At 43.7% G+C, this 23962-nt stretch overlaps 1 protein-coding gene across 2 annotated transcripts in view; it reads right to left on the reverse strand.

The window, feature by feature from the left end:
• The window catches only part of EPHA4 (EPH receptor A4), a 139613-nt gene extending 119396 nt beyond the window's left edge, over positions 1–20217 (reverse strand). The window contains exons 1-3 of one of the 2 annotated variants that reach the window (XM_040986577.1): positions 20071–20217; positions 16909–16976; positions 11943–12606 (exon numbers count right to left, since the gene is read on the reverse strand). In XM_040986577.1, the coding sequence (XP_040842511.1) occupies positions 11943–12606; positions 16909–16976; positions 20071–20161 (823 nt within the window). In that variant the 5' untranslated portion in view covers positions 20162–20217. The remainder of the gene's footprint in view (positions 1–11942; positions 12607–16908; positions 16977–20070) is intronic. The other variant, XM_040986578.1, reaches the window with a different exon arrangement.
• Positions 20218–23962: the final 3745 nt, after the last annotated feature.

Genomic DNA, 23962 nt, shown 5'->3' on the forward strand with positions numbered 1-23962 from the left:
CAGATTTCAAATGCAACAAATGAAAAAAGATGTCATTTAACCAAAGAAATGCTTGAAATAAGGTAACAAGGAAATGGCACAATGACTCAACTGCATAATCTCCACCTCCAGGAGTGGTATCCCACATGCATACCAGTTCATGTCCCCACTGCTCCGCTTCCCATCCAGACCCCTGCTTGTGACCTGGAAAAGCAGTGGGGGATTGCCTAAGACTTTGGGACCTACAGCCATGTAGAAAAACAAGAAGACGCTCTCAGATCCTGGCTTTGGATTGGCTCAATCCCAGCCATTGCAGAGCGAACCAGTGGATGGAAAATCTTTCTCTGTGTCTCTCCTTCTTTCTGTAAATCTGCCTTTTCAGTAAAAAGATAAATAAATCTTCAAAAAAAGAGAATTTTAAAAAAGAAAGTTAACAAAATTCAATATTCATTCTTCCCAATAAATAATTTTAAAATGGTACTAGGATAATAATAAGAAAATAGACCTCATAGTTCAATCATGCTCACTAAAATTTGGTACACAACTAGGATGGTCATGGTATTTATTACCAATCTACAAATTCTGGCTAATGTTTAACATCACTTCATAGAAACAAAACCCACATAACTGCTTGAAATCAAAATTATTTGCTAATTAACTGAAAACTTAATAGTATTAGTGAGATAATTTAACAAAAGATTGGATGTACAACAATCATACAAAAAGCAATAGCTTTCCTGTCAATCGATAACCAGCTAGAAAATATAATGGGAAGTACTAGAAAAAGACAATAATTTTTTTGTTTGTTTTTCAATTAGTGTCTATGATAGAAGTCACCTTGATAGGGGGAATTCTTTTTTACTATATTTATTTTCTAAGTTTGCAATAACTGTCATGAATTCAATAAAATAAGATATCTCCTCTATGAAAGCCTTTAGGTATCCCAAGGAGAAAGAAAGCAAAGACCTAAGAACATTTTTTAAAAAATATTTTAATGCAATTGCTGACGTCACACTCCAGGACTCTTTGGCATACCCAGTAACCATTTAAAAACTACATACTTAAACAACAACATTTTACGAAAGAGCATTCCAGAATTTTTCATGAAAGTCAGAATAAATTCGGTAGTTGAGATTTCAGTGGGGCACAATAGCAATTTCTACTCTAAGGAAGACAACTTCCTCCAAAGTACACAAAACCACTTAAGATTATCCAATTTGTTTTGAACCTTTATAAAATGCTTTGCTTCTCATTCATCAATTATAGCATCCTCTTTTCCCCCTCAACATTAAATACTTTTTTTTTCTTACAAAAACACCACACACTCACATTGTTTTACTCTAGCCCTGCATCAGTATTTACTTTAAATTCTAGGATGAAGAGAGGCAGTTCCTCCCTTTACAAGAAAGTGGGTTAACAGGAAATGTGAGTTTCAAATATTACTTTCAGCTGTACCTCTTTTGCAGCACCTCATAAAAGAACACAGAGTAATGAAATCTCAATTTCTCCCATTAGCTAATTAGCACCTTTGCATCTCAAGCCCTGGAAGCATTAGATAGTTAATTACCTATAACTGTTCTCAAAAAAAAAATAAATAAATGATCGCTTATATATTTTTTTCTTATGCACAAGTTAATACAACTCTTTAAAATGTCATCCAACAAATTAAATATTCTCTAAGCACAGGCTAAACGCTACAAAATGGAGTGCTCTAACAGCTAAAGGTGAGTTCAGGCAGCTAGTGCCCTCACACTGATCTCTTATTTCTCCCAACACTTTTCTTCTAATCCTCTCCATAATTACATGAACTGCTAGAGCTTTCCCGAAGCTGTCAATTCCTCTTGCATCCGTTTTCAACTGGCCAGCAAAAACGTGGTGTGGGCACTAGATCAAGCTGTCAGCATTCCCCTCTTGGCTATCGACAGTCCTCTTGGCACATCTGTCAAGGGCCCCCTAGGGTTCTTCAAAACCCTTCTCCCTTGGAGGACAGCAAGGAGGGTAGAGAAGCCAGAAAGATATTGATCCATTCTTTTAACATGCTAATTTGCCTGAGGCGGCTTCAGTCATTGCCAAGCCGGATACTTCAAAAGAAAACTGTTTTTCAATGTGGAGATGTCTTTTTCAAACACTTAAATCAGAAAACAAATGAATCCAAGCCTCAAGTTCATAGTGCAATGTGGACGAGCTTGGCCAAACAGAAATGCTGTAGTTACTATACATAAGGGTTGCCTAAAATTAATTAACAGAAGCAACAAACTGGAAGGGTGGAAACAAATTTTAAACTTCTAAGACTGTGTGTGCATGATAAGCAATTAAGTAGCCTATTGAATTATATTAATCTGTGGGAGAAAAGCTAAAGCTGATATAATTAAGCTGATGCAAAACATTAATAACATTGATCTTGATGAATGCTTGGGCATAAATGATGAAAATAGAAAACAAAACGGGCTGTTCATTTAACTGCTCTTCTAACTGGCAGCAACCATAAAGGTTAGACCATCAGAGGGAAGACAGCGATTGGGGAATTACATAATTAAAGCATCTTTGTTTACTGCCTTTGTTATCGGTTTATTATTTCATCATACAGAACAGATAAGACTCTAAGACATAATTAAGTGTCAAAAGATAGCAAAGGATTAGCATATTCCGTTTGTAAAATTAATTCATCAAAAAGCAGACACTTGCTCGTCTTTTTTAGGTCATGTGTTCCTGGGGATATGCTGTTGGTTGTGAACGACTATTAAAGGGAGAAGTCACATAAAAGAGACAGACTTGCTCCTGATGAAGACTCACTGTGGAAGCAATAGCTGGGAACCCTGAAGTCTCAGATCAGGGAAGTTTGCAAGGACAAAAGCCCAAGAGAAAAGCATTCCTAACTCAGCTGTGTCTTAACTGATCATGAGGTTGAGCCATATTTACCTGCCATGGTATCATGGGAGGAAATCAGTATTCTGTTAACCTCTGGCCCCTGGGAGCTGAGGAAGACAAAGGCCCAATCTGGGGGACCTGGGAGCACACAGCCAAATGTCAAGCAGCAGGGAAGCGATTGTGACGGAAACACTTGGCTGGGATGCGGCCAGCTTCACTGGGGCAAACTGCTATTCACAGAAACAATCCATGAAGAGATAACGCCATAAAGTAGGAACAAAATGGAACCTTTTCGCCTTGCTTCTAAATTGTTAGTTTTATGGGACTTCATGCTGAACAGTATGAAAAAAAAATCCAATTTGCTTTGAAGCGCATTAGTCTGTAGAACATCCTAATTATTGTTTACATTGCCATTTGCCTTCTATTAAGAATTGAATAATTACCCAGCACTTCATAGTTTAAAAATACAAGCAAACAGGATTATCTGGGTAATTAAGAAACTGCATCAAATCTTTGTACTGGTGCAGAAAAGATTGGTATAAGTAAGGGAAATGATAATTATCAATCAACTTACTTCAAATGGCATTCAAGAGATTCTCAGCAATTTGAGATCTGTAACTTATTAGGAAGAGGTTAGTAAGATCAACTCTGAGAAGTGTGGATCTATTTCAACCCATCATTCCAAACAAGAGCCAGATATGCAGCTGAATTTTCTCATTCCCTAATGATACCAGAGAACAGACCAAGCACACGGCATTCTGTTGCTCTTTAATCCCAATAATCCATTCCAAATGGACTCTGAGCAGCATCATCCTACTTCGTCAGGCCATGTGGAGCTAAACCAAAATTCTTCCACATTTTAACATTTAACTCATCTTGCCTCCACATAATAATACTGCAACGTCTGTTTATACCCACTTTCTGCCCTGTGAAATTAGTTTGAATTTAAGATTAATTGAACTTCAAAAAACATTTCATGCAAAATCTTCTTCGAGTTTATAGACTGCATGTGACCATGGGCTTCTTGAACATAGTGCTAGATTCAGACCAAGAGTGAATCTCGTTGGTTAAGATGTGTAATCTCCACTCGCATTGCCATTTTAGAAGAAATAAAGCAAAGGCTAAGGAAATTTGAAGACACTGAAGGCAGAGGGAGATACAAGAATTCCAAACACATGTACATGGAAGGTAAATACACCTTCCAAAGAACATAAGGCGTCGTAAGTGAAACTCCAATGTTTAAATGCTGATTGGAGATAGGGAGATTCAGTATTCATTCATGAATGTGGAAACAGGGATGAAAATACCAAAGCTAATCTGTGTATTATACACTTTCAATATCCATTTGTGAAGGCCTAGCTTCAGAATTTCCTGAGCTCTGGCAATTCTCTTTGAAGAATTTTATTCTTTCACCTTACAACTTGGAAATTCCTTTGCTGGGACCTTTCTAAACATCTCTGGCATAACCTAAATGGTGAGATCACTCCCTCCTCAGCAAGAACAGCAAGACTCCAACTGAAGCTCTCAGCAGACAGACTAGCACAGGATTTACCAAGGCTAGATTCCTTTTGCAAAGGCCAAAATGAAGTGAGCAGTAGAGACCTGGGTTATTTTGCATGGGGCAAGGGGCCATAGAGTGATGACCAGTCACACTGGGGCAGCAACAAGTGTGTGGGGGGGGAGGGAGGACTGCACAAAACCAGCCCTGTGCAAATAGTGAACTCTTTGCCTCCCACTCCAGATCTCTGGAAGCATTCAAATCAAAACCGAATTAATTTGCATGGTGTCTAAATCATTGAGTTCTGCATAAACAGAAGGAGATTTTGGCTGGAGTTTCCGAAAGACCCCCTCATCGCCTTTGTGAATGGGGGAAATGGGTGTGCTGTTTTGCATGAGGGTACATACAGAATATGCAAATGAAGAATCTGCTGCCTGGAAAAGCAATGCTGGGCAGACAGCTGAGGACCCGCATTCACCCAGAAAACACTTGGGGTCTCCAAAGGGAGTTGTAAGTGGTACCAACATGTTTGTTTCCCATGAAGGAGAAATAGACTCTGAATATTCATAGAATGTCCATTTAGTCATGGGACTATTAATTACCCTCCAGATCAGGGAACCAAGTGACCTCACCTGCTCTGCTCCCTGAAACAGCTCAGAGGGATACAATGAGAAAGGTTTTATGCTCCAAGTGAAAAAGATACAGTCTCTCCCAGTCTAGGGGACAGCTGAGGCCTTCTTTAATCATTCCTTCTCACAAGTACAATAAAACTGAAAGGCACTGAGGCATGTTATTGGACACAGATAACCAGTTTTTAGAAAGCCAAGTGCTATAAATTGCTGCCTAATTTTACAGAAACGTCTGAAGGGCTGAATAAACAAAATGCCATTCTTCTTAACTACCTAAATCTTGCAGACTATGGAAATAGTTTTTAGAGATTTCTTATTTCAATGTATATTTTAAAGCATTTAAACTACCTGGAGAAGACTATATCAGGAAAACGAAAATGCCGATTGATGGATGGGCATGGTGATTCTCAAACTAACCCATTTCTAAATGATTGAGGATGGAAAGTGGTATTGTTTATAAAGAGTACTAGCTATTGATATTCACCACAAGCAATTGAAATTGATCAATTCTTATTTCTTTTAATTCACCTGAAAGCAACAAAAATAAATCCATTACAAGTTTACTTGAATAACATAATTTATTGAAATAACTGTATTGTTAAAATGGGCAGAAGAGTGGCATTTACTTTCTTATTGCATAACTCTGTAATGTCTGGCTTGACAATGAACTCCTGGATTGTCATATTTGCTTGATCAACTTCATGTGCAATTACACATTGTATACCACACACTTCTGAGAGAATGAGAGCAAAAATTAAATAACACCTCAGTGTTATCAAGAAAGTTTGGAGCTTTGGAATATATTTTGAAAACCTGTGCTCTTGAATAGTGACTTAGGGAACAAAGATCAATATAGGTAAACCAATCACCCCCTTTTCTGCCCTATATTTGTGTCCACAGAATCCTCATAATTTCAACAGACACAGAGAGAGAGAGAGAGTTGGAGAGTGGGAGGGAGAAAGAGAAAAGTAAGCAAATACAAGCAGTTTACTAAGTGATTTATTTTCTTGTTGGACAACCACCAACCAGTAAATATTGCCAGCATATTTGTAAAAATAATAAAAGTAGAAGTAAAAATTTCTAGTAACCAAACATTTAATGATTTCGGTACTGCATTAAGCCTCCGATACCATATATGCTTATTATACTGTATATGTATATGCATGTATGTATTTATAAATGTATAGATACATACTTACAATTCTTATAATATAGAGTTACATATCTCTACCTTATAAATGTGACCTTGTAGTTAAGGAAATTAGTGTCCACAGTCACACCACTTTTTTAATGGCACAACTAGACACTAAATCCAAATCTCATTGTTCAAACGTTATTCTTTGACATTTTGTACTAAGTGCTAATCTCTTGAGTTACAGAGAATATTGAAGGTCAAGGATCAGAGATGATTCGTAAATATCATATAAATAGTTATGAGCCACTTGAAATAGGAACCATAAGCAAGCATCTACTGAAACATGAATCACATGCAAAAATTTTGATACAAATCATGTTGACTCCAAGAAACTGGAGTCGAACCAATAATAGGACATAGGTTATACCTCCTTAGCACTCTTTCATTTATACAGAGAACATTTAATGTGATTTGATATATTCCATAATCAGTACTGATGTTACTTATTTAGTAATATACAACTGCACTTCTCCATTTAAATTCTCTTGATAAGAAAGTTTTATTAAATTCACTCATTCCAGATAAAGCCAAAAAAGAAAGCAGAGGTAATCATGCATTTTCGCTTTACTCAAATAAACATGAGTAATTTAGAAATTAATGTACTTTCAAAAAATCAACACCAGAAAATACAAAGACAATCTAAGTAGCTACCGATTTTGGAAAAGGTTATTGTGGTATTAGTATTTACTATTAATTATAGAAAGAATGAAGAAAATACATATTCTCTCATTTGGAATGATGTGCAGGATAGTCAATACTCAAAAAGACATAATAATTAAAAGGATGGTTTAACTTTTTATGACACATCTTTGTAAGTGCATTTGGGTCACCTGATAAATTAAGAACACTAACTAAATAAAAAGTTGAAATCAGAATTGGACATCTGTGTGTAGGCTTGGATGGGTACATAGGAAAACATTCTTACTTAAAACATTTAACATAATACTGTGTAAAACATCATGTCATTGAAATTTTTCTGAGAAGCATGCACTTTTTTGGTAATGCTGAAATTTTTAACTTTCAAAAAATTTTTAAATTTTTAAGTTTAAAGTTCAATGATATGAAGATAAAAATTATGTTACAATCACTTGTGCATGCACGGTAGTAACTAAAGTTGCATTTAGTCTTTCTCCTAAATGCTGCAGCCTTAAAAAATAATGGTATCTTAATTCAGTTTTGAAAGGCACAAAAAAGACCAAGTTATCGAGCTTGAAATAACATATTTCAAAATCTCTTAGATAATCCTATGGCAATACTTAGTGAATCCAAAACAGAGAGCATTGCAATTCAGACTCACAAGGGCCTGGTCACCCAAAGAACGAGAAAAAGGTATGACTAGAAAAAAGGACAATAATTAAACCCTGTTATTCTCAGAGATGAAGAATTATGTTTTGCAGTGATCACAGCCATGCTTCAAAGCTCAAGATAAAAGCAGCTGCATGATTCAAGCAATTGATATCTAAAGACATGAGTCAAAGGTAGAAGAAAAACTTCCAAAGTGGCAAGGATATGAGAAAGCATCTCTGAACTCCATTTCAACGCTCCCTTTCCATCTCTTCTTCCTCTGTGGTCTCTATATGTGTTAGGAAAGCAAAGCAATCTTGTTTTGACACAGATCTTTCTCTTTTCAGCAAAGATATAATAACTTGCTATTCCAGAACTATTACAACATTTCTATCTCATTCTTTCCTCTAAGAGCTTTTAATATGAGAGTTCTTGATAAAATAAATGCGCTAAATAAGCAACGATACACTTAATAGCTCCTAGAACTTTACGGCCTCAATTGATGGCAAAATCGCATATTTCAGCAAGGCTTGATTCCAACCTAATGTAATTCTGATTATTTGGCCTTTTGGATGACTCCATAAGAATGTTTTCTTTTTACCAAATTTATTTTTATATTATATACTCTGGAAGCATTGCTTACTAATATTTCCCCCAAAAATACATCTAAGGCTCTCTTTCCAGTTTTCGACTTTTTTAATTAAGCAAAAACAACAACAACAACAAATACAGAACATTTGCCTCTCTCTGCTCCTTCTGCTTAATATTTCTGAGGTAATGAAAACAATCCTGTGAAACATCTGGAACTTTTCCTCACTGGGGTTTGTGTTGGGGGAGGGACTGTCTGAGGCAGATTCTGTTTCCTTTTTCTGACAGACTACAGGGGCCGGATAACCAGACCCACTAGCGTACCGGCACCATTAGGTAACCCTCTGTATCCGATCACTGCGCAAGTGCAAAGAGCTGCTGGCTGCAGTCCCCAGGGGCTAACATTCTTAGCTGTCCCACTGAGGCTCACATCATTTCAGAATCTGTTATTCAGCAGCACAATGAACTTGCAGCTGCTCGGGAAGGCAGGCCCACCATCATCCTGATGCTCTTGACACCTTTGATGCAGCTCTTCATTCTTCCTTTGCATTAGCATATTGGGGGAAGGGGGAGTGGCGTAAGAATTGCGAGAGGAAGTGTAGTTCTGTCCACAAGGTCCCATGAGGACTCTGGTGGATGACCAGGGTTAGATTGAAACAACAGCACACCCCAGGCCCCCGTCCGCCCTGGCCATTTCTGCCCAAGGAGCCTTTGTCAAACATTTAAGATCTTAATCAATCTTCACTCTGACCTCTCTGACCCCAAGGAAGATGGATGAGGAAGTAGGTGACCTTTCACCTGTTCTTCTATTTGTCCTGTCACAGTGGACCCATTGAAAAGACAATCGGGGACAGACGTGCTGCCAGAATTCTAAGACTAGGCCAGTTCTCCTTTATATCCCTTCTTCAGCTCTCTTTACACCCTCTCTCATGTCCCACCCCCAAATCATTTCTCTCCCATTCAAAGGAAAGTCTTCTTTCTTCAGAGGGAAAAAAGGCGTGAGCAGACAGACAACATTGTTTGCTGGGGAAGGAAGAGGGAGGCTTCCTATCTTTAGTCTTCAGTCTGAAGTGTGGCTCAAAAGGGGGACATCTCTTTCACTGTCCGAATTTAAACTCTTAAAAGTCAACATGTGTGCCCTTGGGAAGAAGACAGCATAAAGGAAATTCACACAGAGTCGGTGTTTTATGAACTGTAAGATGACTTCCACCACATCCAGTAGTCCTTTAAGATTTTGCTACCTATGGATGCCATAGGTATCTTAGCTTCAGTACATTCACACGTGCCACACAACGACAAAATTGCCTAATGATGCATTCCTCAAAAATGTCCATGTGGCTAAGCTCATATAACAGATTTATCATCCCATTTTATAGATGGACAAACCAAGGCTCAGATGACTTACAGAATATTCTCAAGGGCATATTGCTAAAAGATCACATCTTTCTGCCATACCTGGATTCTTCTCTGATATCAATAATGATGCCATGGCTAAGGTCATCTATTTTTATTACTCCTAAGATTTTTAGCCTTGAGTAATCCTTAAAATATATCTCCTCCAAATTTGAGATTTAAAAATGTTTTGTCATTCAAGTTTTTCTTCCTTCCTAAGTTTCATCAGAGAGTTTTGACACCAAGGAAAACAGACATGTGAGGTACAAGGCTGTAGGGAAAAGGAAAAAAAAAAAAAAAGCTGCTTTTTTTTTCTTTTAAGAAGTAGTCATTCTAACAGCAGGAAAAACATCTTAAGCAATCTGTATGAAAACACCCCAAATTTTTCAAAAATAGCTCAATCAGCTTTCCCCTTCAATTACAAAACTGGCTTTGTCTTAAGAATGGTTTCCTCGGTACTGGACTGGACCTGTAACATTGAGCAGCCAGTGATTCACTGGGTTCTCCAGGTGATTTCTAGAAACCAAACCACTCAATGTTCAATCGCCTTTACATTCACTTCCCCTCCATCTTTTTCTCTTTCTCTGCTAATTTGCACTATAAAAACGTCAGGGGCTGCATGGGTAGCAATATGTAAGTTACTAGGCTCGGTGGCAATTGAAAATCAGTGACATCAGAAACACAGGGATGTTCTGGTGCTAAAGGAGTGAACATTTCATCAGGAAATGTGCACGTGCATATGAAACTGAAACATAAAGGTATGCAAGGCCCCATATTAGACCAATAAAAAAGGCAGAATAATTTAGTCTGAAGCCTGTCAATTTCACTGTTTTGCTGTGGCTGTTGTAGTTTAGGCACCAATGATAATACATTCACATGTTTTCTAGTATTAATTATAGAATATGTATCAGGCTTTTTAGATCATTTCAGCCTTACTGAGTAGTTGCAAAATCAAGGGCAAATAGAAAAGGAAGAAAGATTTATTTAATTTTTTTTTTACAATTTGCAATGCTTCCTCCACCTCCCTTTTTTTTTAGTTCTGATCAACAGAAAATCTGTGTTTAGCCTATTGCATTTCTAATGAAATTAAATGTCATTCACTGTTAGTTGTCCCTGGAAATAACTACAGCAAATTAGGAATGATACTTTATTGAAATACAAACTATGAAAGGAGAAATGCATAACTTTATGACACAAGTGACTAAAAATATAATTTCCTTTTTTTCTTTTTAATTTTCTTTATAAGCGTTGATTTCCAGTCAATCAAGTGGAATGCCCCACAGTTAATCCTGCCCTCTTATTAAGAGAGTTGAAATGCCAGACAAATTGTCTGGCAGTCAGTTATTGCAGAATCTTTAATCACCAAAATCAGATGAGCCATGTGGCAATGCCTTCCACAGCTCCGTAATCACCCTGCGATAAGATGAATCTGATCTGTCCCACAGAAGGGACAGGTTACACTGAAGTTAACCATGACAGGGTTGGCAACAGTCAAACCTGATAACGACCAAGCAAAACAAAACTAGGGATAACGTTTTTTTTTTAAAGTGTAATCCCATGAGTTAATCACAGAACATGACAGATCTTACACTCCCAGCTCATACTGACATGCAAAAAGACTCAGCAAATTCCCCATTATTCTAAGAGAAAGGGAAGCAAGGCAAGAATGAACTGCATACACTGACTCAACTGCAGGTGGAAAAGCAAGTCGCCTTAGTAGCACCATCAAGAGTAATTAACATGATAAAACTAGGTGGATTTCTATCAAACCCTCCTAACTCAATTTCTCAAAAACTCAATATACAAAATAGTCACAATTTATGATCACCTCTTGGGATTTAATCTACACATTAAATAAGAAGCCTCTTCATAGCTCTATTATCACCTCCTAAGAGAAATAAAAAAGTCTTCCATCAGGATTAATATCACTTAGAGACCCTATCAATGGGTGTTCAGTCAACGGAATACACTGGAAACATGTCATTCCGCCTTGCTGGGGGAAAATCCCCATTTGTCTACAAGGTCAGAAAACAAATGGACTTTCTTCCTGCAGCCTCATTTCCATCAGTGAGAGTGAAGTGGAACAACACAATCACATTCCCTGTCTGAATCGGTCATGTAGGCACAGGCAAGATGAGAGAAATTTACCATCTTTGTCAGAAAAACAGTCTTAAAAATAGGCCTGCCCTCTTTAAGGAAGGATCAATCAAGCCCATTCCTTCAGCCGGTTCATTTACATTTCAGAGGGCACATCCAGTGGGTTGGGATCTAAGTGCCTGTTAGCAAATGTGCTTGGCCTTCTGCTGATTACAGCAGCATCATTTATTTTGTCAGTATTAGAAGCGTCTTAGCCCTGCCACCTGGAGCTATCACACTTACTCATTAGACCCCTCTGTCCGACCACATCCCACAGGGGCTGCTAATTACTGGCTTTACTCCATTGAGTCTCATCTCTGATTTAATTACGTGCACGAAGCCCTAATGAAAAGTGCAATATGGCCGTTCTTACCTTGGCATTCTCCACTCTGCTCTTCGTGGCCAGCATTGCACAGGCAGTTGCCAATGGGGACCAGCCACTCACCATCTGCCCCACAGTACATTTTTGGCACATCCTTCTCTTCTGAGTTGTTGACGCAGGAACCTCGAACTTCCACCAGGGAAGAGGTGTCGGCTCCTGTGATGGTGTCCGGGAACTGGGCCAGATTGCGAACAGTGAGAGGACACTTCTTGTAGAACACGCGAACGGACACCAGGGCTATGCAGGCCCCTACATCCTGAAAAGCCAGATAAAAGCCCTTTTTGCTCAACGGCCCTACATCCCGGATCTCTGTGTTCAGTTTCATGATTCTGTCTCCGATGTCCACTTGAGTGAAGCTCTCGTCAGCAGCAATGGTGTCAATCTTGGCAAACTGGCTCTCTCTGATGAAGCGCTCTTTGTCGTTATCTGACTCATAGTAGTACAGGTTAAAGGTCTCCTTGCAAGTCCCCATGACACCTGGGAGACTGTTGCAGTCCCTCAGCGTGAACTTGATCTCAATGTAGACCCTCTGAGCCCCTTCTCTGGTGATCCAATCAGTTCGTAGCCAGTTGTTCTGGCTGGGTTCCATCACGTTGCACACTTGGTAGGTTCGGATTGGTGTATTTTTTTCATCCATAATACTCACTTCCTCCCACTGCAAAGATCCGAAGGAAATGTATCAATTACAAAGAATTATTATACAGTCATTTGTCAACCCTGTTTTATTCCCATTGGATAGTGATTATTTTTTCTTTCAAGAATGAAGAGGATTTCTGAGCACGAATCTCCATTAATAAAGCATGTTTGGGGGGGGGAGACAATGTCTTACAGGGGAAGTAAGTTTTTCTTAAGGTTCCATTCTTTTGTCCCACATCCAGATACAATGGTGAAAGTACTGCCCCTTGAGTTAACATCTCATTCTTTGTGGTGGTCGGTCTGACAACCTCAGCCTCACCTATAGTAACAGCTACCATTTGAAGTGGCAACAACTCAAATTTGCTCATAAGTGAAAAACCAGTATGTGTATTGTTGCAACCACTGAGCAGAGACCTGAAACTTCAGGGCAGGAAGAACAGAGCTTGCCAAAAGAAGACTACAATCAGTTAATTAGTGAGCGGGGCTCCTCTCAGGACTTTGCTAATATCTAAAAAATCTCAACTGATTTTTTTTTTTTCTTTCTGGCATCTTTACTACTCTTTAAAGGAGGAAAGAAAATCCTCCTATTTTTTTTTTTTTTGGATAATCTTAAAGGATACAAAGTGAACTTCAGGGTTGGATTTCTCAAATAAGCTGTCATTTATAACAGAAAATCAAGAGCATGTATTCAAACTTTGTATCTGCTCTTCTTTTTAAAAATGGACACCAAGAACAACGAGCATATGCTTTGTTTCTAGCTGTTTGTTGAATATTAAAAATAAAATAGTAAGTGCTATTTATGACTGAAAACTCAAGCAGAATGAAAGAGAAAGTGTTTTTCATTGCCATGTACTTTCTAATGCAGAGATCCTATTGGCTAGACAATCTGAATTAAGTAGAATTCATTGTGACTAAAACAGCAGGTTTGCTCCCCACATTGTTTTTCATTGTAATCCTGAAAGCAGCAAGATAGTTTGGTGGTTCCTACTGGGCCAAGAGGCAGACTCTATTTCTTCATTAACATATACAGTAATGCATTGGTATAGAACTGCTATAAATCAGCTAAAACGTCTAATACGTGCATACAATTAGAATAAAAAGGAGAGTTTAAAAAATTGTATTGAACAATAATTCTACTCGTAGCTCTATTAATCCAATGAAGTAAGTAGATCTATAATGTATCTTTAAGCAGATTTCTCATTTGTGCTTTGGAAAACTATTAATGGACAGAACATAACTCCGAAGGACCAAAATGCATAAAATTGTGTATCCTTGTCATGTGCTTCCATTATTAAAGTTGGAACTTGGAAAGGTAAGTGCCCTGTGGTGATAAAAATTTCTCTTTATCCAGTAAGCAATAAATCATCAGTAATGTACTTATTTGCAAAAAGTCATGTGGATGCAAAAAAAAAAAAAAAAACAGATAAAAAAAACTAGTCAACGTGCTTCAGCTTTCAGAACAAAGAGAATTTGGAAAAATGCATTTGTCGGTGTAAAAGAGAAGGCAGAGGCATCTCCACAGCATTTACACAGGAGGGTCCAGATCTTTATGGACTTAAAGCTTTCATTTTTTCACCGCATTGCTCAGTTCCCCAGAGTAATCTCAAATCCTCCCATAGAGTCATAATCGCCAGCAGTAACTCAATAGACTCCTTTAAATAAACATGGCCAAGAAGTTCATGTTTTTGCTACCACCTTGTTATAAGGAGCCAGCACTTGGCACTATGTTCACGCTGTACGGAGTTCTTCTTATGGATCATAACCAGTCTCTGACTCAAGCTCGTTTGGAGGTATTAGGAAATCAAACTTCATTTTCTTTTTATTTATGTATATTTCCCTTTTCATTTTATCTGAAAGTAAGTGACAGAGTTCTTCCTACCACTGGTTCACTCCTCAGATACCCACAGCTGTCACAACTGGACCAGGCCAGAACCGAGAACCAGAAACTGTAGCACGTGTGCCCTAGGAGGGCGGCAGGGACCCAGGCTGAGCCATCCTTGCTCATGGGCAGAGGGAGCCTGGGCCAGGTGTCCTAATAAGGAGTTAAAGCTACAGTCCCACACACCTGTCCCACATTTTCTCCTTAAAGGTAATAACTATAACAAGAAGGAAATATTGTTATCAGATAAAACTTCTAGCTTCCACTTCCAGCAAAGAAAAAATATTAACTATCTAACTACAAGTGGGCATCTGGAGCAATAAAAAGTTCAGCATGCTTTCATTCACTGCTAGAAAGAACTTTAAAAACAAACCCCATGAAGGTATAAACCCATCTCTTCACTCTGCAGCTGAATTTATTTTTGATGCCAAAATCTAGAGATTAAACTTTGTAATTTGTTTTACAATTTCTCAGTGGCAGTTTTACATTTTTGAAAGGTGAATTTTGTTTAGCAAAAAAACACGATTTCATTTCTAGCCTTACCTAAAGTGGCATGAGTGTAACATTTAGAGAAAAAAAACAAAGAGCCTGCTTTGAGCCCAGAAAGCATGCTGGGGTTCAGAAAACAAGGTATGCATAGTATTTTCAAAACAGACTTCAAACAATCAAAAGTTTCGTGTCTGGAGAGCGTGTCCAGGTGCTCTTGCGGCATTTGAGCGGCTGGGGGATGGGGAGCGTTTGATGTTTCAGCATATGAAATCGCAACTGAAGCTTTCCAGAAATTAGACCGCAAGACTGTACTTTCAAATCTCTCACTCTGTACTTTTTATAAAGGTCATTTGTACATTAGTGAAACAGGCAGGTTGAAATTCATACTAGATGTATTCTGTCCTCATGCTTCTGAGCACACAGTAAGAAAAACAAGGTGCATTATATTTATGAGCACGGGTACTGATCCATTCCATCCCTTAAGTTTTAATGCATGGAGCAACATGTCTGGTGTTGTCTGGGAAAGCACGGCTTAAGTCAGCGACCCTTCCAGGCTTTGGGATCAACAATGAGTCCAACTCTCCTGGAGATAAAGCTGTACCTTTCTTCACAAAGGGTGAGGGCAATTGCTTGCAATCAACGGTGAATACAAGCTGTCCACACTGCCAGAGACCTGCCAATCACTCACCCATCCCCTTCCAAAATGGTTGTGAGGGAGGACTAGAATTTTTCAGTAGAGACCACAACCAAGGACAGTCAAGTTCAGGCAGAAAAACTGGAAGGCAAGACTACCTCCATCTCGTTTCAGATGGATTAGAGATAAAAAGTCTACATTTTCTGCACTATTCTCTTGCCCGCTCTTACTTCTGAAGCACATCTTCTTAACTGGTTCTTATGAATCTTTATTGTTCCTAATCCTTTGTGATTTACTCAATGGACGGTTGTGAAGCACCATGCAGGGCTCTGGAATTTACAATTTTCTGTCCCATAAAGAATCCTCATCTTTCAACCCCCATTGTTTTTAATCAATTCACTCAGTCTCAAACTGTCAAGCATATGAATGTTGGCTGATTTGCTTAATTTTTAAAGGATGTGAAAGGTATTTCAATTTGGCAGAATTCAGAGTTACACGTTGTACTGATTTTTTTCCAAAGCTGATTCATTACAGCCTGCCACGGCCAGGTGGGGATATTGCAGCCATTGACCTATTAATATTCTCTGAATCTTTTCATGGAGACGGTTGAGGACAAATGTTATGAAATCACAAGCTAACAAGGATGTGTTTTCACAGTTAATAATCCAGCCTCCTCAATCACTAAATGTTCAAAATTTCACATATTTAAATTTTGCACATTTAACACCCGCAATACATAAAGGTGGGGTTCTCCTATACATGTAAGTGCAGGGCCATGAAATAAAGTTCCCATGATTTTCTCTCAGCCTGCAGAATAGACCAGAACAGTAGCTGATTTAAGGCTGCAGTAGAGAGCGAAGGTGCCTCCTGGCTGCATCCTCTGGTACAATTAGAAATGTATCCTGTCAGGTATCTTTATTTCTTCATTTTCCTCATCTGGAAGTGGAACAATTGCTCTGAAATTAACCCCATCAGGACTTCACGGTCTTCCCAGGAGTAGGCACAATTCAGCTTGGTCCCCAGATCGTATTTCCTGTTGGTATTCCAGTTTTAATAGCCATCTAAGTCTATGTCTCCACCAATCTCCTAATTTTGAAACCTCTTTCTGCCTTTTTGGTTTCCAGTTCTTCCATGACAGAGTGATCCAAAGGGAGTATAAGATTTCTCCAACAAAGCGTAATTCACTTCATAGGCCACGGCAGAAATATGACCCCCTCAGCACAATCAACAAGAATCAAGCCATTAGGACTCTCAGAAAGTTGCTAATCAGTCTTTTTTTTTTTTTTATCCTGAGGATCAGAAAGCAACTCACAACTTACCCCTCCTTCCAGAGGACTCGCTATCCACCCAAGCTCTCCCTGCACCGATCTGGAATCCAATAAGGTAACTGCAAAAACGCCAAAGAAAAATAGATTAATTTCCAATTGCAAAAAGCCAATAATACAAAAACCATTTGCCTGAATGCTTCCATATGTGCTGAGGGGCACATATCCAGCTCTGATCAAAACCTAAACTTAGTCTCACTTATGTAAATAATCATTACTCACTTGATCTTCTCCCCTCTTTAAATCTGCAGGTTCTTATTTATTTAACTTGCTTAGCATTTAAAATTCCAGCCCAGGACTGAGTTGATTCATTTTCTAAAAAGGATGAATAGACAACCTCAAGTACAGCTCAAAAAAAAAATAATAATAATAAATATAGCTATGTGGGGAAGTTACACTCCGGAGCGAAATTTACATTCATCTCTCTCTGGTATCTACTAGAATAATTTGTTTTTGCAAGTTTCAAATGACCATATAACTCCTCATCATGATGACAGCGCCACAAGGGAATTCTATCAGGGTGTACCCAAAGGGTCACCCGAAGACTCTCCCTTAACACTTTCCCACCTCTTTCTCCTGCAAATAAATAGGTCCCGGTTGTAGTGTAGGCTGCCCTTGTCTCTTTCAACATCAGAGTTTCAGAAAAGGGGAATGCCAGACAGGGTGACTTAGAATGTAAATGCTCTTAAGTGTCTCCCTTTGCCAGGTCTCTTTGAGGACAATCTCTCCTCCCCCTCCCCGGAAGAAATCTCTCCTTTGAATTTTAGGTACGGAGTGCTGCCTAACGACCTAGCATGCTTGTGCTACACAAGGAGGGGAAGGGGAGGGGCGCCTCCGGAGCTGCTGAGTCCGCTGGCGCTGGAACTGGGCTGGGTACCAAGGGCACTACAAAGGACGCGACGAGCTCCAGAGTCCTTTCCCCCATCGTGACCTGCAGGCCCGCGCTGCCCCAAGGCCTAGCTCACAGGAACCACCGGATTCCTGATTTCATCAGCGAGGCTGGCTCCTGAGGCTGAAGGAAGCGTGCGAATGGAACGCTTCGGCATGCCTAGGTACCCGCCAACTTCCCGTCTCATCTCCAGGCCCCTGAATTCTGCCCACCTCCCCTCTTTGGGCACTGAAGTTAAAATCCATCTTTCCACATCCCACCTCCACCCCACCCTGTCCCCTACTGAGAAGTCCGAATTCCTGGGGTTTGGTAATTGTTTTAAAATACGGAGCCTTCCCTGGGTCTCTCCCGCCGGGAGTTGCGCCCCCTACTCATTCTCTTTTCTCGGTCCCAGGAGAAAAACCGCGCTACATCCATTTGGATTTATGTAAGGTGGATTAGGGACACAAAGGGAACAATAAGACCCAATTTACCAAAAAAGGGGAGGGATAGAAAGGGAGGGGGAAAGGGAGAAAAGGAAACGTGATGGGAATAAAGAGCAACAAAATGAATTAATTTTTAAGGAGAGGAGGGGTCTCTGCCCTACCCCCACCCCCACCCGCCTCCCACCTCTTTCTTTCAACAGGAGCCTATGTGCGCGTTTAGGACTCCAAAGTTTCGATATCAAAAGAGAACATTTAAAAGATAAAAGGTAGAAAGGGAATAGTTTGATTGTCTGGGGAGAACAATCTTAAGGAATGTTCTAACAAGTGTACGAAGTCACCAGGAGAATTAGACTCCAGGATTGCACTTGGGGGTGGTGGTGGGGGGGAACCCTAGGGACCCAGAGGCCACGGCGGCGGCCGAGATGGCACCAGGGACCGCGTCAGAAAGAGGGGGCGGCGGGGGGCGCGACGGCGGGCGGGAGGGCGCGCCTCTGCTCCCAGGCGGCGTCGGCGGGCAGGTGTGAGCATCTCTGAGCCTCGGTCTGAAACAGAGCTCAAGATACCCGCAGACCAGCCGAGGCTAAGTTGGTTTTTGGCTCCCTCCTTCGGAACAGGGAAGATGATAGATTGCGCTGGGAAGGATGGACGGGTGCCCGGGCGGACGAAGAGATGGAGAGACGAATGGATGGGGCGCGTGGGCGGACGGATGGAGGACAGAGGGTTGAGTGGGAGAGAGTCCACCAGACAGACGCAGGGTATGGGAGCACGCGGGGACACGCGCACACAGGGGGACACTCAGGCACCGGTACACAGTCAGCCGCGTCCACGAAGCCCCCCCGCGCACCCACATGCACGCATCTGTGCGCGCACACAGCACACACACGCACACGCACGCCCACAGCTCGCCTCTTTCTGGGCTCGACGAAACTAAACGACGTCGGCCTCCCCACCCCACCCCCACCCCGGGACACAGACCCACCTCCACACAGCACCCCCAATTCCGTCCCAATACACGCGCGGAAAAATCGGACACAGCGACGCGTCCCGACGGTCGTTCGCGCGTGTTTCCTCTCAACTAGCCTTGTCTACGATTCTGGGGCAAAAAGCGAAAACTCGACTACCGCCCAACTTGCTGCGGTTTTCTCAAACAGGCGGGGGTTGGGTGACAGAAGGCTCTCGGGGGGCTTCCCAAGCCAGCGATGGCACCCCCAGAGCGCGGGGCGGGCAAGGAGAAGGGTGTCTGAGGCCGGGTGCCAGAAATCAGGTCACCCGCACTCGGCCACCACCGCTGCCTTGCGCAGGGCCCCGCAGCCGGGTCCCGGGAAGCGCTGGGCTCGCAAACTTTGCAGAAAGCAAACCTTGCTTGCAAGCGTTCGCAAGAACTCCGGAGCACCAAGCCCGCACTGCGCGCCTGGACTGCGCTCGCCCTCGCACAGTGCTGGTGCTTGGGAGGACTTGGTCCACAACGCACCCCCACCCCTCGCCCCCCAAAGTGCTGGCGTTGGCTCTCGTGCATCCTTCGGGGCGCTCGGAGCCGGCCTTACCAACGGATGCTGATTAACTTTGCCCTACGCCGTAAACTTGCAGAGCCGGGCCGCTGGCACGGGTCACTGCCTCGGGGCCAGCTGACCAGCCCGTCCCCCTTCCCTTTTGTGGATCCCCTGGCTACGCTCCCTTTTGCAGTCGGGACGCACCGTTTACCCCGGACTTGCCCACACGCACAGAGCAGCCAGCCCCGCGCTCCGTGGACCGCGCACCTGAGCGGATTGTCCCCTCTCTGTCCTCTCTCCTTCACCTCCGCCACTCTCCTCCCCAGCCACGGCCAGGATGCCCGGCTCCTACCTTCATTCGCGGGGTACACCCTAGAACCGGTGACAGCGTCGCAAACCCCAAAAAGAAACGAAAAGAGGACGAAATAGAAAATCCCTGCCATGGTTCGCCGGTGCCAACGCTGCTCCTGCCGCTCCTATCCCAGTGGAATAAATGCTTAAGTTGGGAGAGCAGCGGGCTGAAGACATTGCCAAGGGGGTGGGCCCCACCCGTGACGCTCGCCCGCCAGTCTAGGGCCGGCGACCAATGGCGGCGCAGACGGGGCGCCCGGGGCCCCGCCCCCGGCCGCGAGCCCCGCCCCGGCCCCGCCCCCTGGGCTCGGCGGGGCGCGCAGTCTCGGGGGGCTCGAGGGGGCGAGCCGGGCCCGGTCCCCGCCGTCCGAGGGCGGACCTGGCGGGGGGCCCCCCCGACGTCACCTCGGGAACCTGGCCCCGGGACGGAGCGGAGAACCCCGAGAGGCTCTGGATGGACTCGGGGAGTGGGGGGACCCCGGGCAAACGGGCGCCGTCTCGTCTCCTCAGGGGGCGGCAGGGCTGAGGCGGTTCAAGCGGCCGCCTGCGGTCGTCCCTTGCCCACCCGGCCGTCTTCTCGAAGCCCGGGCCCGCGTGCGGCTGGCGGGGGCGCCTCAGCGCCGACGCCCCCCGGGACCCCAGCTGCCCGGCCGCTCCCAGCCGTCCAGCCCGCAGCAGGCCTCCGGACCCCGAGCCCGCGACTGTCCCACCCCCGGTGCCCTGTCCGGCCGCCGCGAGGCTCTCGGGGACCCCACCGGCCCTTGGGTGTCCGCGGGGTCCGGGGCGACCCCGAGCCCTGAGGAGAGGACGAGCTCCGCCCGCTGACAGGGGGCGACCGGCTGACTGGGAAGCCGCGCGCCTCCGGGGTCCCCCCCCCCGACCGTGTGGTCGGCGCCCCTCTCGGGCGCGCGGCCGGGGCACTGACCCCCGACGTGCTGAGGGGAGCCCCTGCGACGTGCCCTCCGTCCCGCGTGTGCCTCCCCGGCGGGCTCCCTCCGGGGAAGGGCCCGGCTTCCCTCGCCCGGCACGGGGTCCCCGGCGGGCGGCAGGGCGACCTCTCCGGGGGTGGCCGCGTCGCTCCTCGGCCCCCTCAGCGGCTCTGCGTGAGCCGAGCGCGCCACCTGCCGGCCGCACGCGGCAGTGCGCCGCCCCGGAGGAAGGGCGAGCGGACAAAGACCCCGGCCACCGACGCCCCCTGTCCGCGGGCCGCTGTCCCCGGGTGGGCGGCGGGAGGCGGCACCTGTCCGCGGGCCGCTGTCCCCGGGTGGGCGGCGGGAGGGCCCCGGGAATGGCGTGGAGCCTCCCGCCAGCTAGACTGCGGAAGATGCAATCGGAAAGCGCTTGGAGGAAAACCTCCAGGAGTCGAGCAGAGAAGGGGGGGGGCGGCAGGCGGAGCTTGGGTTTCTCGAAAATGGAATCCTAGATGGGCGCGGGAGGGGTGGCGGGCGGCGTGGACAGAACGCACCGCGAGTCGCCGGCCGCGCGCGGGGTCCGATCCCAGCCTCCGCAGCGGATGGTGGGCTGCGCCGGCTTCTAACTCAGAGCCCAGCTGGGAACGTGGGCAACTTCTGCTTGACCAGAGGCGAGCGCGCGTAGGACGGACTTGGGTGTGCAGCCTCCTGCCGCCGTCCGGCCAAGTGGACCGGAGCTGCTGCGGCCGACGATTTGCCCGAGAAAAGGAAAAGACGACAACCGTGCACGCAGGGATACACGCAGGTGTGTGGGGACTGTGTCTACATTATTCAAAATAACCCACCCCCCCCTCAAGGAACACATGTCTAGATCCTTGCATGTGTCTTTCTGGGTCTTATAGGAAAAGGCAATGGATGTCGGTCCCTGTCCTTGGCAAATCCATGAGAAAAGAGCAATTCACATTAAAAAAAAATACACACACATATATATGTATGTATATATATAATAAGACAATAGGTGCCGGTTGCATCCATTGAGGGCTCTGTGTATCCGGAGCTGAAATGCAAACACACTGCTTGTACAGTTAAAAATGGTAGAATTTCAAAAACCTATCACTCCCCTTCCCCCCAAGCACAGTGAATGTTGGGCCAAGTCTTTCCCGGCACAGCTGCCTGGAAAGCAAGGCGTTGTTTGCCAGGAGGCATGCATAGAATTCCCCTTTTTCCTTCCTAGTTTTCACCCCACGCCTCAGAACAGCCCAATAAAGAGGAGCATAACCGTGCAGGAAGCGCAAACTGAAGCAAACTGCACTGTGGCTTCCTCTGTAAAAACACTTCTGGGCTGCAGAGCAGGAATGAACTCCTGACAGCTCTGTGCTTCGCGATGCAAAGGAAGCGCGTTGTAAGAGACACGGTTCATTCTCAAAGTCTGGCACTAGGGTGCCTGGGTGACAGCGCTGGCTCCGCTTCTGCCTCCAGCTCCTGCCATTGTGCCTTGGGGGAAGCAGCAAGTGACGGAGCTGCTCCTGTCTTTGACTTCGGCTTACAACACCTCAGTTGAGTTTAGGGCTCCTGGCTTTGTTCTGGCCAGCCCTAGATTTTGCCAGCATCTGGAGCATGAGCTGGGAGGGAAAAATGCTCTGTCTGTCTCTCTTTCCTTCAAGTGCACTAATACATTTTAACAATAGATAGGGAAAAATTGGGGAAGTGAGAGTGGCTCTTGTTTACCATAAATGCAGAATACTGCCTGCCCCTCGCACCACAGATTCACGGTTTTGGGAACTCGTCCTGGAGTTTGCAGCTATGTCAGTGTTTATAAACTAGTGGAGTCAAAGGCATATCCTGGAAGGTGGTACATTGCAAAAGCACCTAAAATCACTCACTTTAAAAATAAAAGTAACTTGACCATGTTGAGTTACACAAGTGCCCCGTTACTGAAAGATTTCAGAGGTACTTTGAATCTACTAGGAGACATGTCAAAATATGTTCACTTATCAGCCTAATGAAAGTAATAATTAAGTGACTTGAAAACTTTGATAGACTCTTCCCTTTTGTACTGTGACAAAGATTCGTGCTACAAAGCCTAAGTACACTCCGTACGCTCGCTTGAGTTAAGGTTGGATTTCAAAGGTATTTCTCATCTGTGAAAGACGTTTTTAAATAGCATCAAATATCCCAGGGTTTCTGCTTCTAAGTGGAGGACCAGTGTCCCCTAAGTAATGAGGAACGGGCCTTTGGCCTGTGGACCAGGAAGCATGGATAAAGAGAATGTGTGGAGGACGGGAAAGAGAAGTCGGAGGATGAATCTGTTCTGCTTCTAATGGGATGGCGGTATGCTAGCTAGTTTAGCCAGGCGTCCACGGATGTCAGCCTCACATCGATAGATGGAGCATGCCTACTGGGCTTTGATGAATCCCTGTCATTTCAACGAGCAAAGTTTTAAATTCAGACCTCCCTACTAGAAAATAGCCAGCTGCCTTTGAACAAACTCTGTTCTTGAACAACTTATTTAACATCTCTCAGCTGTGATTTTGTCCTCTGGATGTCATAGGTAGTCGTATTATAGGATTCCTTTAAACATTGAGTGTTGTAATGTGTATGGTACCTGGCATTTATGTATATATATATATATATATACATACATATATATATGACAGCCGTTATTAACATTTCGCTAATAACTTCTAATAGTGTACCGGGGAAATTATCTGTTCAGCTTGTCTCTTCTTTTCTACAAAGAAAACCAAGTGCTATAATTTATGTTTTGTCCTCCAGGAGAGCACAGAGTTGGGAGAAGACATAAATTCCACATTCTTCTATTCTTCCATTGTTGATTTATAACGATTTATGTCCAAACCATATTCCCAGATGATGTAACTGGACTTGAATCTAGAAACTGCAATCATCATAGCACATGAAACTCCAGTGTAACAACTAGGAAAATAATTGAAAGAGAAAATGAGGGGAAAAAAGTGTCCCACA

This window comes from Ochotona curzoniae, unplaced genomic scaffold (genome assembly GCF_017591425.1).
Source record: "Ochotona curzoniae isolate NIBS_2020 unplaced genomic scaffold, NIBS_Ocur_1.0 contig_4514, whole genome shotgun sequence".
NCBI lineage: Eukaryota > Metazoa > Chordata > Mammalia > Lagomorpha > Ochotonidae > Ochotona > Ochotona curzoniae.